This window comes from Gymnoscopelus microlampas, assembly GCF_963454915.1.
Source record: "Gymnoscopelus microlampas genome assembly, chromosome: 6".
Classification (NCBI taxonomy): Eukaryota; Metazoa; Chordata; class Actinopteri; order Myctophiformes; family Myctophidae; genus Gymnoscopelus; species Gymnoscopelus microlampas.
In genome coordinates this window covers 41,831,324-41,851,711 of record NC_139943.1, presented here as the reverse complement: position 1 = coordinate 41,851,711, position 20,388 = coordinate 41,831,324, and the positions used below count along the sequence as shown (strand labels likewise).

Genomic DNA, 20,388 nt, shown 5'->3' with positions numbered 1-20,388 from the left:
TCATGAGTCAATATACCCACACCTCCAAAAGCCTCATTCTCTTCTTTCTTTCTGCACCCACTGTTTCAGCGTGGCTTAACATGTTCTAATCACCACTCTGGAAGCTAAGGTCCTTTGTAATTGTCGGTGTCATTTATGCATGGACATCATTAACCCATTGAGACCTGGAATGCATCTGTGTCATTTTTTTGATTTGAGCTAAAAAAAAAGCATTATTTTACACTTTGGCTATTCAAAAATAGCAGATATACAAGCTCGTAGAGTGCCGCGCTACGAGCTTGTAGATCTGCTATTTTTGAAAAATCAAGAAAATGTGTGCAAATCCTTGAATATATATATTTTTAAAGCGAACATTTGTAACTCAAATCTTTGCTTCTGGGGGGTCCCTGGAACAAAATATTTTGAGATGGGGGTCCGCGGCCAAATACATATAATTTTGGGGGTCCTTGACATTAAAAAGTTTGAAAACCACTGACATAGCAACATACAAAACTGTTAGGCTTTAGAAGACATTTTGTAGAATTGGAACCTCAGGCCTTAATGGGTTAACTCTCCCCTCTGTTGTCCTGCTACAGGGGTGGCGGTCACCTACCTCAGGGCTCCAACCTCTCCATCAACACCAGCCACAACATAAACATCAAGTCCGAGCCCATCTCACCACCGCGGGAGCGCGTCACCCCCTCTGGCTTCCCACAGCAGCAGCAGCAGCAGCAGCAGCAGCAACAGCAGCAGCAGCAACAGCAGCAGCAGCAGCAAGTGTCCAGCCGGCAGGACCTGGGGCGGTCCCCCGTGGACAGCCTCAGCTCCTCCTGTAGCTCGTACGACGGCAGCGACCGCGAGGACCACCGGCCGGACTTCCACTCCCCGCTGGGGCTGGTGGGCAGACCCCCCGCCGGCTCCGAGGACCGGGAGAGCCCCTCTGTCAAGCGCATGCGCATGGACACGTGGGTGACATAGAGAGAGAGCCCCCCACGGTCGAGCCCTCCAGTCACCAGCCTGTGTGTCGGGGAGAGTGTGGGAGGAGGGAGTGTGGGTAGACATGGAGAGAAAACAAGAGAGGAAAAGCGTCCTTAGAACTATCGTTATGATGCTATTATTTAACTCCGTTTCATTTTGTACGACTGAGAGGCAAGCGTAACAGGGAGTGTCAGGACATGTCAGGATATTATAAAGTAAAAGTTTTCACAAGCTGATACGGTAAGGAAAGGAAAACAAGTTTAAACTCAAGTAGCTGGACTGAACTTATATGCAGAAGCAATGCTGTCAGGTACTTGGTGCAAAATCAGATGATGTTTGCAGGAGTATGATGTTCAATGGAAATAGTTAATAAACATTAGGCTATAGATTATTGTAGTCACTGGTCTAGTCGGACACTTAATTGTAGTTGCTGTTTTTGCTGTTGTGGTTGCAAGTTACAAACAATCAGAGAAAGTTGTGTTGCTTTCTGGCTGAGGATCCCTACTTTATGATGTTCACTGCAAGAACTCACTTTTCAAATTGTTGCTGTAACCATACAGGTGATTTTATCTCATCTGAATCTCTGATAATTTATTAAATGAGTTGATTAGGCCCAGAGATACGTACAGAGAACACAGGGATACTTAGCATTATACAGGAGTTACAGTCTTGATCATAAACATTTTTGCAACAGTAGAAGCTACTTTGCTGTATAAATGAAACAATATTGTTGGAGGGTGGAAGAAAAAAAAAGATAGGAAAAAAATGTATTGCAATAATACCATAACATTGATTTTATAATTTAAAAGAATATGATATCTAATGTGCAATTAAGACAATGAGAAGCTGTCCAGTTGAACTGGTGAGTAAATCAAGATGTTCATGGTGTGCAACAATTCATCAGATAATATAAGCCAAAGCTGTTTTCTTTTGTGTTGTTTTGTACAGTAGCTATGGTTTCTTAGCGGTTATCTCAAATGCATCTTTTTCCGTCATAGTTTTATTATTATTATTATTATTATTATTATTATTATTATGCTTTACCACAAATAATGTAAAGTCATGTAAAACCAGATCTTGAATCATATCTAAAGCCATGAACACTTGCTGTTCTGTTTGTATAATTGAACATTTGAGCCAAACGTTTTCTTTTGTTATGTAAATAGCGACTTTAATATATTATCACCTAGGTGTGTGTGTACATAACGTATGTATTGTACTCTCACCGGTTTCAAGAAAAGTATATTTTTGTGGATTACAGCCAAGTTTACAAGGATAGACCCTTAAAAAGTAGATCATTCACTGGTCATTGCTACTTAGCAAAATTTACTGTAATCTATTCTAATTTGCGTCATCAATATTATGGTCCATGTTATATTTTTATTTTATTGTTTTGTTTTGTTTTAAATTCCAGACAGTAAGTTTGGGTAATTTTCCCTTTAATAGTGGTGATTGTTTGTCCTCAAGAAAACTGTAACAATGCTTAGGTTGAAGTTCCACTATTATTAATTTTGTGAAGGATAACCACAAGGCTAGGGGAAAAGGGTCTCTTCCCACCTATTGTGTTTGCTAAAACTTGCAGCTGCTGAATACACTGCCAACATTGAAATCCCAAGGTCCCACCTCCACATTGAAGAATAGCACATTGCTATACTATGTAGCTCAGCTGAGAGACATGCCACCTCACAAGCCATTTCCACGGTTCTATTATTGGTTCAACTTTAGGGAAAAGCAGTAATCCTACTATATCCAGTCAAAGTGTCCTCTGAATTGTTCATGCCTGTGTTCTCGAGTTGTAAATACCGCAGTTTAATGCAAAATATCAGTCATGATTATATACAAAACTCTCATTTTGAGTTAAATGGCTCCAGATATTATATATTATATCCATGTCCCATTACTAGTAGGAGAAGGAACCTTTAGGAGCCTGAAAAAGAAACCTGAGGTCATTGATGTACCATAGAGGCAGGGTGTAGTGAGACAGGGCTGCTGCGTGTGTTTTGCGCGGCAGACCGCGCAGGGACATTTTAAGGCAAATTTTTACGTCGTTGTCAACGCTTTTTTTTCTGTCGAAAACGTGTCATTTCTGTCGAGTGACATGGCCGTGCAACGAAATATAAATGAGCCTCTTTAAGTGTCTGTTATGGGGGGATGGGGCTCTGATCTTGTATTCTATTCCATCCTCGTGGAATCAAAGAATTCAGCAGCAAAATCACAAAAAGAACAATGCAATGCCATTGACTTGATATCACTGCTGGATTGCACACATTTTTATGAGAAGTTTGCTATATGAGAGGAGTATCACTCTGCGTTCTCCGTGCCCTATCTTGTGTGTCTCTGATGCCAGAGCTTGTTTTCTAAAGCCCCTTCATTGACTCCATAACAGTTGACGATATATAAGCCTATAATGATCTATGCAGTTACTGTAAACTCATATTGTACTTCGCCCAGATGCCACCCTCACAAAGTCACACGGTGCAGGTTCAGAGTAAAGATGTCATTGAGGGTCACATTTAATTCACAGAGCACTTGAAAGATGATGTTATGGCCATGGCTGGAGCAGATGAGGGTAGTAGACTGTTAACCTCTTACGCTGTCAAATCTTCGGAGTTCATTTATCTTGGAGAGTGTCTGTGGTCCATTTGGTTTATCTCTAAGCATCTGCTCTACCAACGCACCCGTCTCCTGAGCTGAGAGGTGTGCAAAAAAGACTTTTGGTTTACCTGCAACACTCTCTGGGCTAAAGTAACACAGTGGACTTGATTGTGTATCCTTAAGTGCCACAGCCAGAGGATGCTGGATTGCAAGTTGCACAGCCTATTAGATTTAAACTAAATTTTTTCATTTGGATATTTTTGAGGCACTCTCCTCACTTTCACATTTAGAGGTCAACAGAAATTGTCTTAAGAACATTTGCGAGAACATTACAAATTATGGTCGTACCTGCCATAACTTAATCCAAATCAACACAACGCAACATTTGTTTTTGTTTTTCCTTGGAAGAAAAAGCAATAATACATGATGACAAAAACAGTCTATCTTAACAGCTTCACCTCACAATTGTGCACACACTTTAGCACTTAATGACATATCAGGGAATTTTTGTAGTTTCTCGATTTATATGCACAGTTAGGAAATGCCTTATCCCAAAGAAAAACTACACCACTATTTTCACTCAGTTAACAAAAAAAAAAACAAAGGAAAAAAAATTACAAGGCAATGCAGAGATCAAGCAAAACTCAACCTGTCCTGCCTCTCCTCGGGCAAGATTCACACAAGAAAGTGTATAGGGAATGCAAACGTGATACACATGCTCATTTTGGTTTATGTATACTGTCCAAAAAAAGTGCACAACTGATGAATGTGAAAGGAAAGGGTATTCAACAAAAACTTTGTAGAGAACTTTCTTCACTTTGCTGTGCAAGAGTACACTGCTTTGCTTCATGGCTTTTATAAAACAGAACTATGTGTTTGGTAATAAATGTTTGTTGTTGATAGATCACATAGCTTAAGAAGCTGTTTTCGGTTTGAGCGCTCGGACCGATTGGCGGCACAAGCTGGACTTTGTTGCCAAGATTGAAATTAACTGTTTCAAAAAAAAAAATCGAGAGAGTTAAGTTAATCTGCATTTTATTTCCCTTGAATGTGTTGTTTTATCTTCATCGTACAATAAATATTCTAGTGAACTTTTTATTAAACAATTAACATACTATGCTAGATATTGTTGTACAAAATTTGTATTCTACATTCACAAAAGTACAAATATTGGCTTTTACTGTGTAATTTAGGTTATCTTGCTTATTCTGTATAAATTGAAGTGAACAACTCTTATGTAGAATTTGTCCTCTTGTGAAGTCCCAAACAACAGAGACTGTCAACTTTATTAAACACCTCAATGTATGCTCAAGCTGAACTCAATGTCCCTTTATGTTAGAACTAGGACAAAAGGTGTCTTTCATTAATCACATACATCAGTAACAGGCACACAGTGACAACAAGTTTAAAAAGGCCCCTATATACATTTTATTTATGTATGTGAACATGATTATTTTGTCCACTAGTCCAGTGGTTCTCAAAGTGGGGTCCGGGGACCCCCAGGGGTCCTTGAGGCGGTTCCAGGGGGTCCCCAGCTAAAGTAGTCAATATAGCATCACAATCATTTTAACCACTTTATCTATTTATGCTGGCTATTTTTGATCATTTTTTAAAGTGTTTGAAAAATGTTGAATAATTTAGAATTTTTTACATAAATTTTCTCTTCTGGGGGTCCCGCACACAAAACATTTTCAGATGGGGGTCCCCACGGCCAATACATCATCAATTTGGGGGTCCTTGACATGGAAAAGTTAACATGATGGTACTCATTGCGATAGAGTGGTTGGTTGGGCAATAACAGAGGTCTGACTGTCTCCCCAGGTCTTTAGTGAACAGAACAAAAATAATTCAGGTCGGATACCAACTTTATCCAATAGGAAGAGATAACTCCTACAGGGAACAGGATAAATAAGTGAAATTGGAAGTGATGACACAAAGAAATGAGCAGACAGAATTGGAACTGGAACACTGTACATTTGAAGCTGATAAATAGGTACTCTTTCTGTCCTGATAAGATAAAGATTTCTCTTTTAAGCTGGAGAGACAGGGAGACCCCTGTTATGGGGGGGAGGGAGGAGGAGGAGGAGAAGAAGAAAAAATAAATATAACAATAATTACTATCAGATTCAGAGTATAGACTTTTAACCTTTTAACAAAAAACTTTTTGTTTTTTTGACCAAAAAATAACACTTACCCTACTTTTAAATGAGAATTGCATAGCTTTACAGGTTTCTCTAATGATGTGAGGCAGTATATTATAGACCTATTTGTGCACCTGGTTATCTCTCTCACAAAACTAAACCAGACTCTTTTAGTGAAGAATGGAGCAAGCCACCATGTCTATACACTGTATGTGAAAGAATCTCAGAATGTTTGTGGCAACTAATAACAATTGTCAGTGGTGTAAACTAAAGTAACCAAGTAAATGTACGCAAGCACTGTACTGAAGTACATTTTGATACCAATACTTTTGTACTTTTTACACAAGTCAATTTCAATTCCACTTTTACTTGTAAACAGAGTATTTCTACATTGCAGTATTGAGTAAAACATGTGAGTACCTTTTCCACCACTGACAGTTTTAAATGGCTGTTGACAATAAAGTCAGGAAGAGAGAATAATATGCGCGTTCATACAAAGTAGCCACAAGGGGGCGTTGTGATACAAGAAATGATACAGTTGTTGAATGGCGACCTGCTCCGACCCCAGCCTACATAGCATTCTGTCTATGTAGCACTAGTGTCAAATATAACGTGAAGGCACGTCCAACCTGTGTACTAGTCTGTACAATAATGTGGAGTCAAGCCCAAGTTGGTAAGTCAAGCAAGGTTGGTAGCCGAATGAAGCTGGTTTATCCGTAGAAAGTCATTGCATTTGTAGTGGACAAACCTCCTGTGGCGAGTTCCTATGTCAAACTAGAGAAAGACACACAGCACAGGCTTGTCTTTCTCTAGTTTTACACTTGTATACAGTCTATGGTTTTTCATAGAATCTCGCCACTACAGGAGGTTTCTCCACTACACATTCAACAGTGCAAGTGTCTGGATTGTTCATCCAAGTTTACTCTCCACAAACGTGGAGAGTGAGCTTTATGCACAGCAGCCATATTATCACTTACTTCACAGGTGTTACCAATGATACTAATGAAGGCTCTGTTCCATTTAGTGTAGCACAGTGGTTTCCACGACCCCCATAACTCTGAGAGTGTACAAATGGAACCAAATGGACCCGTATTTGTACACTCTCAGAGTTACACATCTGTAAGGGGCCATTTGGAAGCCCATGAGGGTCCCTGGACCCCAACTGTAGATATGCACAATATCAGCACCCTGACTGTTTGACCAGAATGGAACAGAGCCTTCATTAGTATCATTGGTAACACCTGTGAATGTCATAATATGGCTGCTGTGAATAGAGCCTATTGGGGGGCATGAACAATTTGGCACATTAACAAAAAGACAATGTATTTTGTTGTATGTGTGATTGCTGCATTTTGTTATCTATGTTAACTGTTAAACAGCTAACAATACAGGCCATATATCTGTTAAAGATCGGACTATTTTAGTCCTACCTACCCCTGGTAAAGTTTTTTGACTTATTTGGAATATAAAACGATATTAAGACTAATGCAAAACATGGCTTTGTTTTACTTAAGTAAAAGTATCAATACTGCGATGTAGAAATACTGTTACAAGTAAAAGTCCGGTAATCAAAATTTACTTGAGTAAAAGTACAAAAGTATTGGTATCAAAATAAAATTAAAAGTACAAAAGTAAAAGTACTCATGCAGAATGTCCCATTTCACAAGTTTTCAAATGTATAACATGTATGAAAACAGCAGCTCTACAAGCTCACAAAGTGTCGCATCGCGACGACTTGTGAGCTTGTAGATCTGCTATTTTCAAATGGCCGAAATGTATACAGGGCTGAAGTGGTTAATGTGTTTTTTGTAATAATAATCGAAATCTACAAAGTAAATACTTACTAAAGTTTTCAAATGGTAGTGGAGTAAAAGTATAACATTTGCCTCTGAGATGCACTGGAGTAGAAGTCAAAGTACAGAACATTAGAAATACTCCAGTAAAGTATAAATACCTCAAAATTGCACTTATAAATGCAGTACTTGAGTAAATGTACTTAGTTACTCTCCACCACTGGTTAGCTAGCTAGCAGTCCCTCAGTGCATGTTCCTGGCATCCTTAGCACTCATGGCCAGCTGTGCTAGGTGCTGGAAGAGGTCCAGTGTGCATGAGCAGAGTAACCAGGCAGGGTTTTGGGACTGTTTGAGTTGTGCAAGAAGGAGGGCAACAGTCCACCTGCCACACACACAGGGGCCCTGCCCTGTGTGGGTTCACATCCCAGTCTTTTAACTGCCTGCCAAGTTGGGCTTCTTTCATGTGGGCTTCTGAGCTCCTTTAAGACGTCAGCAAATATTGAACATGGCTCGGTCCAGTCTCAGACACATCTGTTGTCACATAATAGTCTCCTCTGTTAGAGGCACAGACAAGGGAGAGAGCTTGGACATCAGTGGTTCTGTTGTATTATCTCCTACGTGTGTGTGTACTGTGGACAGAAAGCTATAGTTGATTCTCCGCAAACACGAATGCTCACTTTTGATGAGCTTAGGCTAAACCGCGTTCCACTGTAAACACGAATGCTAAACCATGTCCCACTGTAAACAACCAAACAGGCATGTAGGAGGGAAAAAGAAGGGAGCCCGAGTCTAATGAGGCATAGCCACTGAATGCCAATGCCTAGCACTGGAGATCAGGGTTCGGATAAGAAGGAACAGATAGCCAGCATTTCACATGCCTTCAGGGCCTTGCATGTTGCCGAATGATCCATCAACAGCATTTTGGAATGTTTTGGGGAGCTTAACAGGACAGTTGCGTCCTTGAATTAGGCTAGATTATGGCATTAATGAGGATTTCAAAGTACTTAAGGCCTATGAGTAAACTCATGGTATGACTAGGCATGAAACTTGCTGGTGTGTTGAATCATGACAAACAGAACAATGGCTTAAAAATGCAGATCGTTTGGAAAATATTCAAACAAACAAGGAGCAAATGGACAATTCATGATGAAACACTGTCTCATACTTTCCAGAGAGCTTTTGTTTAGGGGCGTTGACCGAGCGCATTGCTCATCATTTGGGGTTGTCTGGGACTTTCTCATAGTTGTTGAAAAACTCACCTGGTGGGACTGGTAGGGCCAGTTTCACCCTTGACATTCCAGTCCATCCACCAACCAAGTTGTTTTCAAGCATCAGAGAGTCTTTAAAGCCCTGCTCGCAGGGAACATTTCCTCATTTTCCCCATAGCAGGAAAGCTTGAGCCATATCAGTGAGAGAGAACAGCCTGAGAGAAAGATACACGTAGGCCTAGGTCTACTGTGTTTGTCAGGCCTCTTTGTGCCAGGAGCTCTACTACTATACCTCACAGGTATTGTATGCATTTTGTCTAAACAAGTTTAATAGGCTTTAAAGAGCTATGTTACCGTATGTTGAATGATCTCTGTGTATAGCACCTTAGGCACAAGGCTGACTTTAATGGTGATTGATCAGTTTCCTGGCAGCTACTATTGTTGTCATCATGTGTTTGTGCGATGCAATACTAAGTCGTACTGTCTATAGGGTTGCCAGATCTGCTTATTATAATTTCCCTGCAAGATTTTATTTGAAAATAGCAGATCTACAAGCTCGAGCTTGTAGATCTGCTATTTTCAAATAGCTGATGTGTTATGTTAAAGTGCTCATGTGGCCCATAGTGGCTTCTTTTGGGCTGGTTTTCCTAGACCTGGTTGCTTGTTTCTCTCACAGAATCTGGCAACACTCACTGTCTGCATCGTTGTAAGATAAGAATGTAAGATAAAACAATGTTTTTATGGGCGTACATGTGAAGTACTGGTTGTGAGCCAACCTTTCGTCTTTCAATACATTGTATTCTGCATACCTTAACTAGTTTCAACCTGGCGTCCTTATTTTGGGCATGACAAGAATTTTCAAAAATGTATTTAATGAATTTTAAATTCCCAAATATAGACAATTGCTGATCTCGAAGCTCACAGTGTGTCACATCAAGCTTGTTGATTGTCTATTTTCTTTATTCTTTGTACGATTAATTATTGGGGTTAATTAATAAGGGTGTCAGTAGTTTCACTAAGTAGTTTCACTAAGTAGTGTCACTAAGTAGTTTCACTAAGTAGTGTCACTAAGTAGTTTCACTAATTGGGTCCCCGGGACCCAATTAGTGAAAATAGCCGATCTACAAGCTCACAACGCGTCGCGATGCGACGCGTTGTGAGCTTATAGATCTGCTATTTTCACTACTTCTTAAAAGTTTTGTATGTATTTTTTATTTAGGGAATTTATTTTCTTTAAGTTATTTTGAAAAAAAAGGTTAGATTTATTTTTGTATCTTTTGAAATAATAAAACAAATAATGACAAAAATGTATACAATAATAAACAAAGAAAGGGAATATCTCCTCGAGACCCAGAATAAAATTGTCTGTGATCCAGAAATGGGTTCCCACCCAGCCATGGCTCCCAAACACTGCTGTAGGCTATATAATGTGCCTGGGCCGAATAAATCTTTCATAAACAACAGATCAGCCAGCTGGAAGTATTAGGTAGTACAATATAGTTGCAGAATTACACTGTTATGTAAACTAGTCCATATACCCGTCGGGGGATATGAATATGAGCACCCACAGTATGTGCAGTTTGGTTTATGTGCTGTGCTGTTCAGCAATAGTCCCAAACCTTTTGGCCCCAAGGCGGAGCTCTTCCTCCCGTAGCCTGGGGGGCTGTACAGTAAGCATGCCGACGATAGCTCCCATAGCCTGAATTCTTTTACATAAAACCGCTAATTAAGAGCTTACATTTTGGGAAAGTGAAAAAACGGGCGTCGCTGTTCCGTGCACATGCTAATTAATGGTCAATGGCCGTGTGCAAATATACAGATCAATTGCTCCAGACACTGAGGAGTACTGGGCAGAAGAGAGTTTGGGGGCAGACAGACAGACAGACAGAGGTTTGGGGAATTATTGTAAGGAGGATTATTGTCAGTGGCGTGCACAGACATTTTGAGGGGCAGGTGCTCAAGTAAATTATACTTTTTTTTGTTTACTTGGTCTGCTCTTTTTTCCCTCTACACCTATACCTCTTTGCCAAAAATAGGCGATCTACAAGCCCACAACGCCTCGCAGCGCGAGGCGTTGTGGGCTTGTAGATCTGCTATTTTTGGCTAAAGTTCTCCTCAGAAAAGGGATGCTAGGTTTCGAGTGGTTATGGTAAAAAGAAAAATCATATCACATAAAGATTTGGCGGACCCCCTGTAGTAACTCTGAGGACCCCCTAGGGGTCCCGGACCCCCTGTTGAAGACCCCTGCTGTAAACTGGAAAAAAAAAGAGTTTTTTTTCTCCTTTTTTTCAAAAGGGCACTTCTGGTCAAGAGGGCAAAGGGCAGGTGCTCTAGCACCACCTAGAGTCTATCTGTGCACGTCCCTGATTATTGTAAGGATGTACAAATTAGAAAATCATGTTTTTGAATACAAGTAACACTTTTCAGGACATTTGAGACTTTGAGGCCTGAGGAAAATGTCTGACAGTATTGTTATACCAATTCCTCATCAGTATTGATTTGATGAGGTTACTGGTCAAATAGATTAAAATCCTTTTTTAATCGGCACTATGGTTAACTGAGAAATGTCCACAGGAAGCTTGTTAGCAGTGGTGGAAAAAGTACTCAAATGTTTTACTTAAGTAAAAGTATATCAATACAGAAATACTCTGTTGCACGTAAAATTCCGGTATTCAAAATGTACTTGAGTAAAAGTGCAAAAGTATTGGCATCAAAATGTACCCAACCCATTTAGACCTGAGGCCCATTCTAAAAAAGCTTTCTAAATTCTGACCTCAGAAAAACTTCAAATATTTATTCAAAAGTTTCAAAAATGGGGGCGCCCGCTGGCCAGGCGGTCCAGGTGCATACCCCCTAGGCTGGTAATCCAGTCTGACAGCGTGTCACAGGTTCAATTCCCAATCCTGATGGCCTTTGCTGTGTGTTACCCCTACCATCTCTCTCCCCATTGCCTGTCAGCCTACTTTCCTCTCAAATAAAGGCAAAAAGGCCCAAAAAAAATATTTTTTTTTTTACAAAAATGTATGTTGCTCTAGTCTATACTGTACATAGCAACAACAACCCCAAAAGAGGTTCCCATATTGAAAGGTATAGTTATGTATAGGGGTTCCAGGTCTAAATGGTTTATGGTACCAAAAGTAAAAGTACTCATTATGCCGAATGTCCAAGTGTTCAAAATGTATAAAAATATTTTGAAAATAGCAGATCTACAAGCTCACAACGCGTTGTGAGCTTGTAGATCTGCCAAGTATATAGGGATAAAGTGGTTAATGTGTGTTTTGTAATAAAAATGAAAATCTACAATCTAACTTAAGTTTTCAAATATTTCTAGTGGAGTAAAAGGTACAATATTTGCCTCTGAGACGTAATGGAGAAGAAGTAAAAGTTCTGAAAATTGAAAATAATCTAGTAAAGAAAAACATCCTCAAATGTGTACTTAAGTACAGTACTTGAGTAAATGTACTTGGTTAATTTCCACCACTGCTTGCTAGCATGGAATGCTAATGGAAACAAAATGGTATCAGCTTACCAGTATCTGTTTACATTACACCCTACTTCCGGTGCTCGGACCACACCCACAAATCTGTCCACAGACATGCTAAACACCACACACTGACTCACAAGGTGAAAACAATACCACGCTGTCACAGCTGGTAACAATACCATCAGTAATTAAAAAAGAATAATGTTTCTTACAGAAATATTCATAACTCCGGCAAGAACCCATTAAGACCTGAAGCCGATTCTACAAATGTCTTCTAAATCCCAAACAGTATTCTGAAAAAATGTATGTTTCTATATCAGTGGTTCTCAAACTTTTTCATGTCAAGGACCCCCAAAATTATATGTATTTGGCCGCCGACCCACATCTCAAAATATTTTGTTCCAGGGACCCCCCAGAAGCGAAGAATAGAGTTAAAAATGTTCGCTTTAAACAATATATATTCAAAGATTTGCACACATTTTCACGATTTTTCAAAAATAGCAGATCTACAAGCTCGTAGCGCGGCACTCGGTGCCGCGCTACGAGCTTGTAGATCTGCTATTTTTGAATAGCCAAAGTGTAAAATAATGCTTTTTAGCTCAAATGAAAAAATGACACAGATGCGTTCCCGGTCTTAATTAAGAGTCTTAAAAAATCATTTTGTTCAGCTGCCTTGTATTTTGCCTCCATATACAGTAAATCAATAGAATCTCACCTTCACCGTTGCTTTATTTATTTATTTTCCATCTGAAAGGTATTCTTCTGGACTGCTCAAAGATGGAGGTCAAGAAGAAGACTTTCTTGGAGAACCTCCGCATCAAAACCAAACTACCCAACCTGAAGAAGCCGGCCAAGAAGACCCCGAAAAAGCAAGGGAAGAAGCTGGCCTACAGACGCAGTCTCTCGGTCCCGGACCTGAGATTAGGACTAGGCGGCGGCCAGACCGACTTCTCCATAGACAGTGCCCAACTGACGGGTCACTCAGACGGCATCTTCTTTGGCTCGTCGCCCGGTCAAAGCGACACCGACTCCATCGCCAGCGGCTCTATCGCCAGCGGACACATTTTCACCGACCAACTGAGCGATACGGTGGAAAACCCCGCCGAATCGCCCTACAGAATAAGCGCACCTGCAGAGCCTGCAGAGACCCTCCACGAAGTCGAGGAAGTCACTGCCGTCGACGGCAGTGAAATCTATTCGCAAATAGATACGTCCTCCAAGGTGGGAATGATGTACAAACAAAATGATGTACAAAAACAAATTTCACCCACTTTTTTACCTTGTAAACCTGTGATGTGACAATAAACCTGATTCTGATTCTGATTCAAGGTCCGCTTCAAAGATGATTTGCCGGCCACACCGGGTGTTACCGGTCTTCCCGTCCCTGCGCCGAGGAGGACGGGCATGATCACGCCGACGCGGACCATGTCGGTGGACAGAGAGGACGTCTCCCCCGAATGTCTCCTCACGAGATCGCGGCGCGGCGGCGTGGGCTCCATCGTGAGATCGAACTCGTTCGAAGATGAAAAAAGCCCTTACTCCGAAAAACAGGCCCCGGCGGTCCAGCGGAAAAAGCTGTCCTCCAACCAGAGAGCCGTCAGAGCGTACGATAGGTGGTCGACGCCCGGCGATGAGCCCGTGGAGACGAGCGCAGAGGGTGCGTCTTTTTTGGATCAGGCCTGTGGCACAGCCAGCGAGGAGCGAGTCTCCTCCATGCCCTGGACAGACTCAGACCCAGACAGAGACGTCCTCTCCCCCTTTTTCTCAGAGGTATTGTCTATGGAAGAGTGCCAGCTGGACGAGGCCTCGGAGGAAGCATTAGAGGTGAGTCTGCACGCATTGCAAAGTTTGCCAGTTTAGTAGTCAGTAATGATACGTAATGCTTTACACTCTCAGAGTTAAGTGAACACTCAAACCTTTACCCTGCGGGTTCATTTATTTGTTTTGACATTGACTAGTTAGATATTAGGCACTGTCTATTTTTATTGTATTCTATTTTGTATTGCATATGGTAAATGCTCTTTAATGCCTTTTATCAAAAGCTCTTTACAATGTCCATTATAACTACACACACACACACACACACACACACACACACACACACACACACACACACACACACACACACACACACACACACACACACACACACACACACAGAAGGGAGAGTCAACTGCAGTTAGGCATTCAGAGGGCCACTCTGCCTTCTGAGACAGTTATTACTTTTAGATTGAGACAAATGTACAGTATTCAAGTGAGGCACTTTTAATACAACTGCAATAATAATATACAGTATGTGACTTGTTAGTAATAAATTGTGAGTGACATGTGGCATTTAGCGTATTTTGAATTGATAACAAAAATATAAGAAGAAGTTTCAAAAATACAAAACAATATATATTTTGAAAACTTTTGTCTAGGAGAATATATATTTTCATCTAAAATATACTTGAAAGTAAGTATGCATTGGGTCCAAAATATATTTTTGCCAAATGTATTCATCATGTAGACAATAAGGCTTAGTTGCTTAGAAACATTATAAAACATGTAAATGTGTGAGGTTTTCTAATTAGGGTTTACGTTACTTTTCACTAGCCAGTGGTGGATTCATTCCCAAATATAAACCTTTTAATCATAAACATATTCCTGATGTAATTGTAGCTAGATTTTTCCTGGTATAACGTCAAACCATCAGAGTTTTGGTGAGGATACACGTAAACCGAGCCCATGATGTGAAACCTAACCCCATTGCACCCCATATTGTTTAAATGTTCTGGAACCGGCGGAACCGGTTATAGTGGAGCAGTGTGCCAGTTAAGGTTGAACAATAATCCCTCTTCTCATTTGGTCCCATAGAATAATAACATGTCCTGATTTGTTGATAAGTAAGCTGTTGTTATAGTAAGCTGTATTAAACGTGAACACAGCTGTTTAGCAACTTCATACCGGTTTAGCAACTTCATAAACTTTTTCATGTCAAGGACCCCCAAAATGATATGTATTTGGCCGCGGACCCCCATCAAAATATGTTGTTCCAGGGACCCCCAGAAGCAAAGATTTGAGTTAAAAATGTTCGCTTTAAAAATATATATATTCAAAGATTTGCACACATTTTCACGATTTTTCAAAAATAGCAGATCTACAAGCTCGTAGCGCGGCACTCGGTGCCGCGCTATGAGCTTGTATATCTGATATTTTTGAATAGCCCAAAGTGTAAAATAATGCTTTTTAGCTCAAATCTAAAAATGACACAGTTCCAGGTCTTAATGGGTTAATATACAACATTGTAAAATATTATGCCAACGATCCTTTTCTACATCAGATCAGTGAGCAGGGTGATACCTTCGACGATGCCATTCTGGATCCGGCAGACGGCTCCGTGAGTACTGAGTACTGAAAGTGCTGCGGTGTTCATGGGAATAGGCGGAGCTGCACGTTCTACGGTAATGAAGTCGAATTAATACGATTTGTCCTCTGCCACAGGTCCCAATGCCCCTCCCACTGCAGAGATATCGCCTCAACATCGACCTGAAGGAGGGAAGGAATCTGGTCATCAGAGACAAGCGCTCTGGTAGGTCGAGAGATGATGATTGCGCGATGTGTCTTAACCCTTTTAAGACCTGAAGCCTATTCTACAAATCTCTTCTAAATCCTAACAGTATTCTGAAAAAACGTATGTTTCTATATCAGTGGTGCTCGAACTTTTTCATGTCAAAGACCCTAAAAATTATATGTATTTGACCGCGGACCCCCATCTCAAAATATTTTGTTCCAGGGACCCCCAGAAGCAAAGATTTGAGTTAAAAATGTTCGCTTTAAAACAATATATTCAAAGATTTGCACACATTTTCAAGATTTTTCAAAAATAGCAGATTTACAAGCTCATTGCGCGGCACTCGGTGCCGCGCTATGAGCTTGTATATCTGCTATTTTTGAATAGCCAAAGTGTAAAATAATGCTTTCTTAGCTCAAATCTAAAAATTATGGGTTAAGGAAAGTGTTTGGATTACAACACGAACCCTAGCATCCTTATTCTGGCCATGTCATAATAGGCAAACATTCGGCAACAATAAGTTAACTGAACATGCTGTGAAAAGGAAAATGGGGGGGGGGGGCTGTGTATAGACCCCTGGGGGCTCCGGCGGTCAACCGAATTAACTTGTTTATACAGTATATAAATGATATACATATCTTTAGGCTCTTGCTGTGTTGGCTTCCAGCCAGAGCAAAAGTCAGTCGTGCATAGTGCATACGACACTGACTGAATATACAGTTAGCACGCCTTGCTAAAGAAGGTTACGTGTACAGGACGGTACACACCTCACACAAGTTTGGCGACAGCGTTTGCAATAACAATAAAAAAAACATTGCTGTTTAGTTGTGGGCCTGTGTTGTTCACTACTAAACAACCCAGGTATGCAGTCAGACAGGAAGAAATAATTTCATGCCAACAGTCATGGTCGTGCTTACATTTCCTGCTAACCATACCATGAAGCCTGTTTCATGCTATTCCGTACGGCGGTGTTCCTCGCCAAAAACAGCCTACAAGTGTAATAATAATAATACACCACCTTGTGCAAGAGATGTCCATTTATTTATTCTTATAAATGTTTTCAACAAGTCATAACTTGTGGTATGTGTAGGTTAAATGGAGGCATGCCTTTTTGTTATTGCCTTCTACAACCCACAAGTACAGGTTTCACTTAAAGATTGTTTGCTGTTTTCAAAAATATATATATTTTTTTTTATCATAAAATACCACTGTAGTAAATGTGTAGTTTGAACACTTATTCGTCTTATTATGGGGGAGTGAATCCAATACGAGACCTACAACCTCAAAATGAACTGTGCAAGATGCTGTGTGTGCAGGTGCCAAACACAGGCATTACTGGAATGCAACAAACACAAACCTCCATCAGTTTCTTTCTTCATGGCCTTCTCGCTTACCCTCTTTAAACCCCATATAGGTTGTACTTTTTGATAATAGCGACCTCAAGTGTCCATAAATGGTATTGCAGCATAAGGGGAGAAGCATGTGGCCAGTACAGGCTGGCATTTTTAGCCTATTAGCACCTTGACGATAAAACATTTCAACGTGTTGATAATTGTAGGTTAAGAATGATGGTTTATATGTATATATATATATGCATTTTAAAACTAAATCAGTTTATTTTAATGAACCTCACTGAACCTAAACTAGAAGGCAGTGTCTAGGCTTTATTCTCTAACAGTGCTTGAGCAGGACCTATAAAGAGCAATGAGGAATACATGATGCTCTCTAAATAATGTACCAGTGTGTTTTCTGTCTGTTGGCTGCAGTAAAATCCCTGTCACGGGTTCAGTCTCCTCTCTGTGCCCTATAGCTGCTCTCTCCCTCCGCTAGTTGAGACCTTACTTTTCCCCCTGACACGACGATGGCACTGTGATGATGCAATCCCCACACACACGCCCCCCCCTGTCCTCTCTCCACTGTTTGCCCAACAATCAACACCGTGCCAAACACCCACCGATGCCATACATTGTCATTACAAATTCTGAAAGGACCCACGCCGCCACCGAGCCCCCCCATCTCGCTTTTTGTCCCCCCCCCTCCCCATTAACCCATTAAGACCGGGAACGCATCTGTGTGTCATTTTCTAGATTTCTTTGGGCTATTCAAAAAATAGCAGATCTACAAGCTTGTAGCATATCTGCTATTTTTTGAAGAATCGTGACAAAGATTTTGCTTCTGGGGGGATTCTACAAAATGCCTTTTGTACAGTTTTTTGTTATTTTTTAAACGTATGTTGCTATAATCGGTGGTTCCCAAACTTTTGTATTTGGCCTACGGACCCCCCATCTCAAAATATTTTGTTCCAGCCCCCCCCCCCCCCCAGAAGCAAAGATTTGAGTTACACATGTTCGCTTTAAAGAATATAATATTCAAAGATTTGCACAAAAATGTTCCAAGATTTTTCAAAAAATAGCAGATCTACAAGCTCATAGCGCGGCACTCGGTGCCGTGCTATGAGCTTCTAGATCTGCTATTTTTTGAATAGCCAAAATAAATCTAAAAGATGACACTTGAAAATGAAAAAATGACACTAAAAAATTACTTTCCAAAATGACACTAAAAAATTACATGCGTTCCCGGTCTCAGCGGGTTAATTTCCATCGTCACCGTTCTCAGTCATGGCCAGAGAGCTTTTTCTCTCTCTCTCTCTCTCTCCGTCGTCGCTAGCTGCCACATTCTCCTCCTGTCAAGTTGCCTGGAGGTTTCCCTGTCACAGGCTGGCAGGGCGGAGCTGCTGTGGGTCCTGCCTGCCTTTTTGCGAGATGTTCATTTGGAGTGGGGAGCTGACAGGCCTGACAGCCCATCCCCACAGGGCCTTTGTCATGTGATTCAAGCCTCCCTGCAGGCTCCTCTCAAGCACGCCTTTATTCCCCCATACAAATGAAGGCATGGGGAACTGGCTTTCATTTTTTTTTTTTTTTTTTTTTTTGGCCAATCTGCATGCCATGGCAAGAGACAAAGACGTCCCGTACCCCCACCCTGCTCGCAGACAGACTTTCTTAACAGGCTTGGGAGATTAACACTGGTTGCTTCTGGATTCTGGTTTGCTGGTCGCCTCATGCTGGCGAATGTTTCTCCGCCGTTCACAATTAAACAGCTACATCCCCTCTGTTTTTTTGCCAATAGATGTGGGGGCGCACCTCCTCCCCGCATATTTCTGTCCCTCACACAGCAGCCCTTTGATTTAAACAGTATGGGGGAAGGGTGTGTGTGTGACTGTGTGTGTGCGTGTGTATGTGTGTGTGTGATAATACGTTCTGTGTGAAATTAAAGGAGATAAAAAACCATTAGCACCATAGTTTCCACCGTGCAAGTTTCTTACCCTGTGGATGCACGTTAACCTAACACCTCCACATTAATGACCGTTTGTGTCTCATTGTGCTGCTCTCTCTCTCTGTGATGTTGTCATTCCAGGGACCAGCGATCCTTATGTCAAATTCAAACTGGAAGGAAAGCAGTTCTACAAAAGCAAAGTGGTGTACAAAAACCTGAACCCGCGGTGGAACGAGTCCTTCTCCCACCCGCTACGCGACAGAGAGCATGTGGTGGAGGTCCGGGTACGTACAGTACAGTAGACCCCTCCTGTCGACTTGTCCCAAAATGATCGGCGCGGCCTCAGCTTGAACGGCAGCGCAGTGTCGTTCACTGCAAAGTCCTGTTAATTTATCAACTCTGATAGTGAACATGTTCACTATGAAGCCATAAGCGTCCATTTGGTTACATTTGTACACTATCTGGGTTACAAATGGGTGCAAGTCAAGTGGCCGCAGTGTCACTGCAGTATAGAATAAAATAACAGCATCATACAGCGTACTTCTCTCTTAACCCATTAAGACCTGAGGGCTATTCTATGAATGTCTGCTAAATCCCAACAGTATTCTGGAAAAAAAAACGTATGTTTCTATATCAGTGGTTCTCAAACTTTTTCATGTCAAGGACCCCCAAAATTATATACATGTATTTGGCCGCCGACCCTAAATGTTTTGTTCCAGGGACCCCCCCCCCAGAAGCAAAGATCTGAGTTAAAAATGTTCGCTTTAAAACAATATATATTCAAAGATTTGCACACATGTTCAGGATTTTTCAAAAATAGCAGATCTACAAGCTCGTAGCGCGGCACTCGGTGCCGCGCTACGAGCTTGTAGATCTGCTATTTTCGAATAGCCAAAGGGTAAAATAATGCTTTTTAGCTCAAATCAAAAAATGAATCATGTTTTTTTTGTCACAGGTCTACGATAAAAACCGCACCACTGATGAATTCATGGGCTCAACAACTATCACCCTCAAGGATCTTGAATTGTACAAGTGAGTTGTGCGTTTATACAGATTTGTGACATATTATTATACATGGTTAATGCATTACTTTAGTATTGCGATATCCATATAACAAAGTACCATCGTACTGATTCTTGTTGTCTCTCTGCCATACAGAACCATACAGATGGAGCTGCCCTTGGCTGATCCTAAAAGCAAAGAGAACGACATGGGGGTCATTATCGTCGACGTCTGCATAATGTTCAGGGATGCCACCATAAAAAGAAGTCCGGTAAGAACCATATGTTTCACTGTTATCACACACGGCACAGAGTATGTAAGTTGAACTCATTTTTACACTCCAAATTAGGATTCTCTTTTTTTTTGTGTTTGCCACAAACAT

General features: G+C 41.0%; 2 protein-coding genes across 14 annotated transcripts in view; both read left to right on the top strand.

Annotated features, from left to right (window-relative positions):
- Positions 1 to 4,667, top strand: part of mef2aa (myocyte enhancer factor 2aa) — a 114,120-nt gene extending 109,453 nt beyond the window's left edge. For all 12 annotated transcript variants that reach the window (XM_084060667.1, XM_084060676.1, XM_084060674.1 and 9 more), the window contains one exon: positions 576 to 4,667. In XM_084060667.1, coding sequence (XP_083916793.1) covers positions 576 to 957 — 382 coding nt within the window. In that variant the 3' untranslated portion in view covers positions 958 to 4,667. The remainder of the gene's footprint in view (positions 1 to 575) is intronic.
- A 4,160-nt stretch (positions 4,668 to 8,827) lies between these two features.
- mctp2a (multiple C2 domains, transmembrane 2a) overlaps positions 8,828 to 20,388 on the top strand; it is a 65,124-nt gene continuing 53,563 nt past the window's right edge. Inside the window, exons 1-8 of one of the 2 annotated variants that reach the window (XM_084060660.1) lie at positions 8,828 to 8,993; positions 12,933 to 13,399; positions 13,508 to 14,002; positions 15,501 to 15,557; positions 15,662 to 15,749; positions 19,146 to 19,288; positions 19,960 to 20,036; positions 20,163 to 20,277. In XM_084060660.1, coding sequence (XP_083916786.1) covers positions 12,956 to 13,399; positions 13,508 to 14,002; positions 15,501 to 15,557; positions 15,662 to 15,749; positions 19,146 to 19,288; positions 19,960 to 20,036; positions 20,163 to 20,277 — 1,419 coding nt within the window. In that variant the 5' untranslated portion in view covers positions 8,828 to 8,993; positions 12,933 to 12,955. The remainder of the gene's footprint in view (positions 8,994 to 12,932; positions 13,400 to 13,507; positions 14,003 to 15,500; positions 15,558 to 15,661; positions 15,750 to 19,145; positions 19,289 to 19,959; positions 20,037 to 20,162; positions 20,278 to 20,388) is intronic. The other variant, XM_084060661.1, reaches the window with a different exon arrangement.